This window comes from Triticum dicoccoides, chromosome 3A (assembly GCF_002162155.2).
Source record: "Triticum dicoccoides isolate Atlit2015 ecotype Zavitan chromosome 3A, WEW_v2.0, whole genome shotgun sequence".
NCBI lineage: Eukaryota > Viridiplantae > Streptophyta > Magnoliopsida > Poales > Poaceae > Triticum > Triticum dicoccoides.
The window spans coordinates 22,536,146-22,546,952 of NC_041384.1; the positions used below are offsets into that span (position 1 = coordinate 22,536,146).

The 10,807-nt window shown below is 45.2% G+C and overlaps 1 protein-coding gene across 1 annotated transcript; it reads left to right on the plus strand.

Annotated features, from left to right (window-relative positions):
- The first annotated feature begins 150 nt into the window (after positions 1-150).
- Positions 151-970, plus strand: LOC119271786. Its single transcript, XM_037553470.1, has 5 exons — positions 151-168; positions 228-289; positions 389-590; positions 682-885; positions 953-970. Exons 1-5 carry the CDS (start codon positions 151-153, stop codon positions 968-970), a joined length of 504 nt encoding a protein of 167 aa, XP_037409367.1.
- The last annotated feature ends 9,837 nt before the right edge of the window (positions 971-10,807 follow it).

Below are 10,807 nucleotides of genomic sequence, written 5' to 3' on the forward strand. Positions count from 1 at the left end.
TACCCTCCTCTAGTGAGGTACGCTCTGATGAGGAGGAAGAGGACGAGGAGGCTCGGGAGGAGGAGGAGGAAGTTGGGGAGGGGGACGAGGAGGAGGAGGTGGGGGAGGGGAACGAGGAGGAGGAGGCAGAGGAGGAGGAGGGTGGCGGGGATGATGGTGGTGGCAGGGGTGATGGTGGTGGCGGGGAGGGGGTTGGCAACAAGGGATGGTTGCGTGGTAATGCAAAGGTACCAAAGCAGATTCCTGCTACCGAGGAGCAGAAGTGGCTCATCGAGCCCACGGGGAAAGAGTAAGTGCCACTTTATAATAATTTCATTATTTTGCTTGTCACATGCTTATATTTCTCTTTATTTTGCTTGTCACATGCTAATATTTCATTGTTTTGCAGCAACTGGATATATCCTAAAGGGGCCCGTATTCCCAACGGCCTCATCACCGTCTTGCTGAAGGTATACTGGCCGGGGCTGTACTGTCCGGATCCAGTCAGGCACCCAGACCGCCTGGTTTTGGCCACGTGCTGGGACCACTGGGTAGCGGCCCCCCACGCGGACTATGAGACCCATGCTAAGGCCGTGATCACTAACTTTTGGGTGAGTTCTCTTCAGAAGCACAAGTCCATTCTGGTTTCATGAATGATTTAACTCATGGCTTCTTCCATTCTGATTTCATGAATGATTGTAGAAATACTATCGAGTTCTTCCGGAGCACAAGGCCATTGCCGACCAGATCGTGCTTTGCCAAGCCAAGAGTAAGGCCCGCCAGATGCAGTACGAGGTGCATTGGGTGGCCATCTCGACATACTATCACGACGCTCTTGGTGTGAAGATGACCAAGGAAGAAGCGTGGAGGACAAACATTACCTTGCAGAGGCACCAGTACTTGGCGGTAAGTATAAAAGATTTTTATTTCCGATGTTTGTGGTACATTTCATCATTTCGTGTTGACATGTCAGTATGCTTTCATTATGTAGGTGTGTCCAAATTGGTGTTATGGAAAAGACGAGTCCTGGGCAGCATTGGTGGATCTGTGGTGTGATAACGATCGAGCTTGGGCGGCTACGAGCATTAGAAACAAGGCTAACAGAGGCAGGAAGGGAATACATGCTCAGGGAAACCGAAACCACTTTCTTCACAAGACACTTGAGGTATATCTATGTACATTAAACATTTTCTTCTTCTTTTTACCATCACTTTCTTATGTATGACTAACCTCTGTTTGGTTGTTTGGTGGTGCAGGAGGAGAAACTGAAGCGGCCGCTCTCACACATGGAGGCGTGGGAGATCGCCCATACACGAAAGAAGCCCAAGCCTGGCGAGGCCAAGTACTACGACAAGACCGCGGAGTATAAGAAGGCCTGCTCTGAGGGGTATCTGAGTTTACATCCTGACATACCTGACCCCATTGCGGCGGATCTGGACGAGAGGGTGGTGGTGAGCATGGGGAAGAAGCACGGTCGCTCGCCGTTTCTGGATGCTGTGATCACTCCTTCTATCTCCTACACACAGCTCCGAGCTACCAACCCGAGCCTGTGCCAGCGCACGAGCACGTCCATGACCAGTGCGCAGTCACAGTCCCTCATTGCTGAGGGGAACTCTTTAAGTATTTTCCCTCTTATCTTCATTGCTCACTTTATTTTCCGCATTGAGATGTTTTGTGAGTTCCATCATGTCATACCGTAGGCCTACTTGGAGTACACATGTCAGGAGACCATGACGTGGCACGAGAGCCTTCATGCATACCATCAGCAGAGGGATCGCACGTTGCAACACTTCCTTGAGGAAATGGCGGCCGGCAGGGTTCCTCAATTGCAACCAGCACCATCTCCTCCACCACAACCAGTGCTTCTTACTTTTGAGGAGTTTCTGACACAGAACCCTGGCCCCTCGCCGGTTAGTACATCTCAAACTATTCACCCAAAGCATACTGTTTATTCAACACAATCATATATCCCTTAACATGTCTTTTTAACATCCAGGGAACTGGTGGATCTACCGTTGGTGGTGGTGCTGGTCTTGGCATCACTCCCGAGTCACGGATCCCGGTCACTCCTATCCACGGAGGCGGCGGCGGTCTTGGCGGTAGCGCTGCCGCTAGCAGGGATGACCTAGGCTTCAGCGGACTTGGCGGTGATGACCTTGGTGGTGGTGGTGGATGTCCTAGCGCTTAAGCCTTTGGGTGACAGTGGTGGTGATCATAAACTTGTGGTGGTGGTCTTTTAGATGACTTGTGGTGGTGGTCTTTTAGATGACTTGTGATCTTTTAGATGACTTGTGTGCTTCTTTAGATGCTTATGTTTGCGATGATGGTTATGTTTGTCATGATACTTATATTGTTGTGATGGTGTTTGTTGTGAGGATGATACTTATATATGTCCTGTATGTCTATTTCATCATATATATATGCTGTGAATTTGAATTGAAAGCAAACAGAAAAAAGGAAAAAAAATTAGACGCAAACTATGCCTACAGTTAGGCCGTCGGCATATATCTAAACTATGCCTACAGTTTGGCTGTCGGCATAGCCTGGAACATATGCCTACGGAAGAGCCGTAGGCATAGCTTTAGATATATGCCGACAGCCATGCTGTAGGCATAGCCGTGCCCACCGAGCTAGTAGACACCGCCACGTGGCAGGGATATGCCTACGGCCTAGCCGTAGGCATAGGTTCAAATCTATGCCGACGGGCGCGCCGTAGGCATAGCCGTGCCCACGGAGCTAGTGAACGCAGCCACGTGGCAGGGCTATGTCTACGGCCTAGTCGTAGGCATAGTTTCAAATCTATGCCGACGGCTACACCGTAGGCATAGCTCTGCCACATGGCGTCTCCTCTATGGGCAGCACTTGACGGCGGCCACCGTTAGCGTGGAATGTTGCCGACGGCCCTCGCCGTCGGCATAGATGTACGGACACTGTCGGCAAATCATCTATGCCGACGGCATCCCGAGATACGCCGACGTATATTATGCCGACGGCCCTATGCCTACGGGGGCCGTCGGCACAGGCCTATCCCGACGGGAATCAGGGCTATGCCTACGGCCTGAGCCGTAGGCATAGGGGTTTATTCTGGTAGTGTAGGCAGGAAAAACTGCAACTCTAGTTCCAGAAGCATAGCTGCTTTGGGAACTTGTTGCAGCTTCAGCCAAACGTTGCTGCCGGGCAGTTTACACGCAACTTTCCTCCCATGCTTGCGTTTAGGTCCATTTGCCCGAGCGAAAGAATCCGGTGCCCGACCACGCAAGTGTCTGTAGGAACTAAAGCTCCGGTAAGAGACGCAGATACCTTGCGGTCGCATCAGAGAGATCGATCGATGCCGCCATCCCAAAACAATAAAGGAAAGAGTGATGCCATGCCGCGGCGGCCGGGTAGGCGCGACACATCGAAGAAAAGAAATGGTCCTCCGCCAAGGTCGTTCTCGGACCTCTATAGCTTTGAATCTTTCCTTTCTTTGATGCTCACAGTTTTGCTTTCTAGGGCATCCGCCTCCGGACTCCTTTAAATTTGTTCCAGGGTTCGTGGCGTACGTGCTGTGCTGATCGTTGGCCAACGGAATATGGACATCAAAGGAAGGAAGCCAACGTGTGCAATGATATTTCTCATGTCTGAATAGTCTAGACTCTAGACCAGAGGCTTGTGAGGACCTAACTGTATGCGACTCGCTCCCATTATGTGTGCGTTGATTCCCTAATTATCTACTAGGTGCTCCTGTGCGCGTAGGTTTGTTTATATGCCATCCGACCCTGATCATACACAGAACGCATCAACACATGTTCCGTATGTAATTGCACACTTGTACTTGTGGACAACGACATGTTATGCGATCGCGTGTAGAAAACCTCATTCCTACCGCTTGTATGTCAATCATCGTTTATGTGAAGTCAGGCCGATCTGCAGCGATCTGCTGACCCATCCTGTTATATATACAAATATCTCCACTGTATGCTTATGTTATGCAGATGGCAGCACGTACTTATCGCCCATGACATGCCTTCTAATCTTATACGTTTATATCATCTTCCTTCTCTCCATGTAGCTGTACTATAAGTACTTAGCTTTACAGCTTGAACCTTAGCTGTAACGCAACGATTTGTCAGGATCAGCGTGATAATATGTAGCAAAGTGATGTCGCTAACGCGTGGCTAACATAGCATTACCATACGTCCCTCCTAGGGCAGGCCAGCCGTCGCCCATCGCCGATGGGGTCGATGGGCCTGCTGAATTTTATTTTCAAGAGGCCGCAACCTTGGACGTTCTTGCAACACGGATCTAAAGAAAGAAAGAATTTGTCCGCTAGACAGCAAAATGAGTTTAATCAGAGGAGACGGTAGGGTTTTTCTGTCACTTGTAGTTGCAACTTGCAAGCGAGGTAGCTTTTGGTTGGCTGCTGAATGTTGCGATGGACATAAAGCATGGTGTGGTGTGGACAGCGTCGACAGGGAATGGTTTTCATGTCCCAAATTCAGAGGAGGGGAAAGAAAGCGACGCGACGTCGGTGAAGCGCAGCGCGGACACCGAAACATGCCGATCCGATCCAATCCAATCCGTGAGAGCAGTGCAAGCTGTGGCTGCTGGACACATGACGCATACTTTCTTGGACAATACCTACGTAAACTAATCTATGTACTTTACGTAATGTGCAACTTGGACACTCCGGATTGGATATAGGAGGATCGAGGGGCTCACCCTCTTGAAAATCAGGGGGGTGAGAGAATTATTGTTAGGAAGTTTCCGTTACTTTTCGTAGTTTCGTTTGTAGATGAGTATTATCCTTCTTTCTTTTCTCTGCTTGGTTTACCTTTCCTTTTCACTTTTTCATGGGTGTTTTTCATTTACATGGACCGTGGAGTATATCTACTATCCTATCGGTTTGACTTGTGCTCTTTTGGCACGGCGAAAAAGAAGACATGATTGAAATACGGAATACGATGGCCGGTTTCTGTCTTTCTGACTATGCAGTCACTGTACAAACCATTCTGATTCAGAGTAACATGTGTCGACCCATGGTGGAAATTTTGTTTTCAGAGAATTGTGCAATCTGAGTTTTTTTTTCAGGGGTTTGTGGAATCTGAGATGTGCCTGGCGTCATGGGCACACTTGGGCTGCTTTAGTTTAACAGGCCATTCACTGCTGGTGGGCGCTGAGCTGTTGCGGAATTCGGGTCCATGAGATCCTTGGCGAAATGAGTACTCCCTCCGATCCAGAAAAAAGCGGTGTGGCTTTAGTTCAAATGACAACACTTTTTTTGGATAGAGGGCAGTATGATTCAGCGAAGCGAGGAGAGTGATATATGACGCTCACTGCGTCAGATTGCCGTTCAAATGCACAGGCGAGAGGGAAGCCAAGAATAATGGGTCGGGCCATTTTAGCTAGCACAGGTGACTACTTATACCCAGTTTTGCTAACCTTCTACAAGGTTTCTGAACCAGTTTTTTTCTGTTGTTTCCTTTACTAGTTTTACCGCGAAGTGAGACAAAACTCTACCCTCTTGCGCGACGCTTGTGGGCCGGCCCAGTAATGTAGCTTCCTCTGCGTCAGTTTTCCTTTTTTTTGGTTTTCGCCTTTTGAATCGGTTCTCTTTGGTTTTTTCTTCTTTTATTTTTGGGTTTTTTTGGTTTCCTATGTTTTTACTTCGGTTTCTTCATTTTTGTACTTTATATTTTTTTGCAATACATACCTACTTTATTCATACACACTGTATATTTTTTGTAAACAACAGGAACATTTTTTATACTACCTCTGTCTTTAGCCTACAAAAACGTCATATATTTTGAGACGGGGATAGTACATAATAACATTTTTACAAATATGTTTTTTGGACATCTACTTTCTTCACACTTTTCTTATACATCTAAACCATTGTTTTGTACATCTTAACATTTTTCTATACGTGATTAACATTTTTTCAGATACATGTTTTTTGAACATTTTTTAGACACACGGTATAAAACTCAAATACATGGTGATTTTTTTTGAATGAGACGCAATATCCTTTTTAATCCATGCACATGTTTTTTCGCATAGTATAAAAAAAGTCAAAAAAATCGCAAACATAATTTGAAACACATCAACATTTTAAAAAATGCAACATATATTTTTTGTGAATGGTACAAAGTAGTTTTCTGAATTACGTGACTTTTTGCATTGTATAACATTTTTGAAATACCACGTAAAGCAGCGATTTGTCGGGGTCAACGTGACAATATGTCCCTCCAACGGCAAGCCAGCCGTCGCCCATCGCCGATGGGGTCGATCGACCTGCTGAATTTTATTTTCAAGAGGACGCAACCTTGGAAGCTCTTGCAACAAGGAACTATTTATAAATATAAAGAAAGAAAGAATTATCCTGCTAGACAGAAAATCAGAGTATGTTCCTGAGCAGCCGGTACACCAACTGATACTCATACTCTTGACAATGAAAGAACAATCCCAAATACGTTGCCATTTGAAATTGAGTGATATCGCTAGCCAAGTTTACCACTTGGTTTACGTCGCTTGGTCACTCCTAATACGGCAGCAGCTTCTCTTTTTTTTAAAAGGAGGTCAATCACCGGCCTCTGTATCGGATAGATGCATGCGACCACTTTATTAGAACAAGTTTGACAAACAAAAAGTCTGGGCTGCAAAGTACAGCTCACAAACAATACGGCAGCAGCTGTATGATACTACTTCTTGACTCGCGCTTGAAGATTAATCCAAGTATTTCTCTCACTTGTAGTTGCAAGCGAGGTACCTTCGGTTGGCTGTGCTGAATGTTGCGACGGAGGAAAAGCTTGGTGTGGACAGCTTCGACAGGGAATGGTTTTCATGTCCCAGATCAGATCAGAGGAGGAGAAAGAAAGCGATGGGACGTCGGTGCAGCGCAGCGCGGACGCTGATCCGTGCCGATCCAATCCGTGGGAGTAGTGCATATGGCTGTGGCTGGACACATGACGCATTCTCTCTTTTCTCTGTCTGCTTTTTACCTTTCCTTCTCACTTTTTCATGGGTGTTTTTCATTTACATGAGTATATCTACTATCCTATCGGTTTGACTTTCAAACTGTGCTGTCGCTGTATAAATCGTTCTGAATCAGAGTAACATGTGTCGTTCCTTGGTGGAATCTGAGAATTTTTGTTTTCACATAATTGTGGAATCTGAGATGGCTTACCCGCAAAAACAAAAAAAAGGAATCTGAGATGACTGGCGTCGTGGGCACACTTGGGCTGCTTCCTTTTAACAGGCCGTACACTACTTTTTTAACAGTCCGTACACCCAGGCCCATTTGACATAATTAGGGTCCATAACATCATCCTTGGCGAGTCATATCTGATGGTCATTGCGTCAGATTGCCGTTCAAATTCGCAGGAGAGAGCGAAGCGAAGAGTAGTGGGGTCAACCCATTTTAGCTAGCACAGGTGACTACTCCCTCCGTCTGAAAATCGTTGTCCCTTAAATGAATGTATTTAGCATCAAGTTAGTGCTAAATATATTTATTTGAGAAACAAGTTTTTTTGGACGAAGGGCTACCCGCTTTGGGCACCTTCAAGCAGGTTGTTGAACCAGTTTTTTTGTTGTTGTTTCTTTGCTGGTTTTACCTCGAAGCGAGACATAACTCGCACCTCTTGTACGACGCTAGTGAGCTGCACAGTAATTTACCAGCTTCTGCGTGAATTTTTTTTCTTTGTGTTTTTCTTTATCAGCTTTCACTGTTTCAATTGGTTCTCTTTGGTTTTTCTTTTCTTTTCGTTCTCTTTTTTACTTTGGGTTTTCTTTGTTTCTTTCTTTGGTTTTATTTGGATTTAATTTATTATATATATTTTCAAGACATGTCTACATTTTTCGTACATGATATAAATTTTTCGTATATATCAGGACATATTTTATGCTTCTTTAATTTTGAAAATTCAATTTTTTTGGAAACAATGAACAGTTTTTAAGTTCACAAACATTTTTGAAATGTATAAAAAAATTACATTACATTAACAAAATTTTCACACTATTATAACATTTTAAAAAAATTACAATAACAAAAATTTCACATTGCGCTAACAGAAAAGTAAGTAGATTAAGTTTTGGAATCCACGACAAATTTGACTTCGGATTTTTAGGCATGGCAAATCAAAAGATTTTTTGTGACAAATTATGTTCGCCGAGGATGTCAGGTCTAGTTAACGAGCATGGCAAATCTGCCTCGGTTACTTTGTTTCTCAAAAAATGATCTTGCTTGCAAACTAAATTTGCCATCATCGCACCAATATAAACTGTCATAAAAAATGACAGATTTGCCATGCCTAAAAATCTGACGTCGGATTTTTAGCATTTTCATTGATCAATATAGCACAAAACCAATTCAATAGTTCAACACAAGCCATCGTTGTTCACAGCAAATAAAAGTTGGTAAAATAGATTGGTGGGAACTTGTGCTATCATTGTTCTTCTTCATTTTGGTGGGGTTCTTGATATCTTCATAGCGGGTTGCTCACTTGGGTTCCACATTCAACTCTACCCAACAATGATCCAAAGTGAATGGCGGAAGAGCAAGGACGGAGGAGGGCAACGACGCGGATGCGAGAAAAGGAGGGCTTGCCCGGGTTCACTTGGGTTCACTTGGGTTGTAGCTTGTTTTGTATCCGGACAACATCCAAGCTGTTGGGGCGGACAAATGGAGGGGGCGGAGGTCCACTTGTTGATGCTCTCGGTAAAGAAATCCCTTCCTCTCAATTTGCAAAAATGCAAAAGCACGGAAAGTGGGGACGGGTTCGACCGGGGAGCTAGTGCCTGCTGTGTGCTGTGCTCGAGCACGTACATTTGAGTGGACTGTGGCGAACAGTATATTTGCGTACTTGCGAGCTTGAGAGAAGGCCGACCAGAGATCATGGGCGACTCAGGATCCCATGATGAAATTATTTGGGCCCAGACCACTCACATAGTCAATGACGGTTTGATTTAACTCTGACACTTGGCATCTACTGACTCCTTTCGTTGCTCCTGAATCCTTGTGCCTCATCCGGCAATTTCTCCTGCATTTCTGGGTTAGCTAGTACCTACGAGCCTAGATAAAGTTGACACTTGAGAGCACGTTCTCTCTTCTTGAGCCGTATGAAATGGTAAGCTTGTCCGACAAACTGTCCCTCCCGGTTGGTGCATACCCACCCACCCCAACGTTCAAAAAGGAACCCAAACTACATGGAGAAGCTCTCAACTCTAGGAAGATTCTGAACGCAACGACGTCGACGCACAAATTTGGTACTGTCTGAATTTCGCCACCTCCGTCAGGTACGATCAAGGAGAGTTAGCAACAGCTTTACGCGCGACCGAATCCGGTGCTGATCAGGGCTATGGGGGGTCGGGAAGGGGCTAGCTGTAGCAACACACAACGTCACAACCAGTAGTATCTGAATAAGCAAGACCTTGTGAGGTTTCAGTTACGCTTTTGATCATTTCTTATTCAGGCGCTATTGCACGTGTATTGCTTAATTATTTGTTTACGCCGGCTGACCTGATTGATCACACATGTTTCATATGTGATCGCACACTTGTACTCGTGGACGACAGCATGATGGGCGCTTGCTTGTAAGAAAGAAAAAAATCCTTCCAACACTTGTCAATCATGTTTGTGAATCCAAGAAAGAGACGGAAGGAGAATGTTGGGAATAAAGCTGTGCGTGCGACACGACAGGGAATGCTTTCTGGTCCCAAATCTCATCACGAGGATGAAACAAAAGGGACGTGACTCAGGTCGCCGTGATGCAGCACAATGCAACGCGATACACGCATCGAAACGTGCGGGGTGCACCAGCCCGATCCAATCCATCCTAGGGACAGAGAGGACACCCTTTCTTTTCTCTACTTTTTAACCTTTCCTTTGGTCTTTTCTTTTCTAATTACTAGTGGAATCGTCGCCTTTCACTTTCTTGCGTGTGTTCTGCGTCGACCGTGCGTATGCGCTGTCATATCGGCTTGACTCATGCTCTTCTCGGACATGAAAAGAGGACACGACTAGACGGAAAAATGCTACACCTACGGGTGATCTTCAAACTCGCTATCAAACATTCCTTACTAATCTCTCCGTCCCCCTGAATTCCACTACACTGGGTGGACCCCTTCGCCTAATTTCGTCCAACCGAAAAATCCTACCTCAAACCCAACGTGAAGCCCGTAGCTGAAAGGATCGAATGCAATCGGCAAGTTCCTCACTGTGTTGTGCATGTACATCGCTCAATAGTTTTTTTTTTAGAGAACATCGCTCAATAGTTAAAACATACATGTGTCGTTCTGTGGAATCCAGATGCTTCATGGGCTGTCCAACCTTACGTAGGTGCTGTCCATCTTTTCAAAAACATCATTATGTTTCAAAAACAATGTTAGGATTTTCAAATAATGTTCACTATTTTAATAAGTTTAAAATTGTTCACATTTTAAATTGTGTTCACAATTTTCAGAAAATCTTCAGAACTCCTAAAAATATTGCTTTCCAAAAAAATGATCAAAAACTCAACAACAAAAAACAAATGTTCACAAACTAGAAGGATGTTCGGATTTTCACAAATGTTGACTTTTTAGAAGAAAGTAATTCATAATTTTCGAAACGCGTGCAACAATAAAACCGGGCAACAAACAGTATTATAGTAAACCAGGCAGTATTCCGTGCAACAGTAAACCGGCCGTACCAGGCAGCAAAACCGCCCTACAGTGCCGTGCACACTATGCGTGTGGTAATGGGCCAGCCCAGGCGGGGCTTCCCTGCGCGTTGCTCCTCTTTTTTTTTGCATCGAATCTTGGACTTTATTTAGGGCCTGTTTGGGACTGCTTCGCTTCACCAAAATTCACT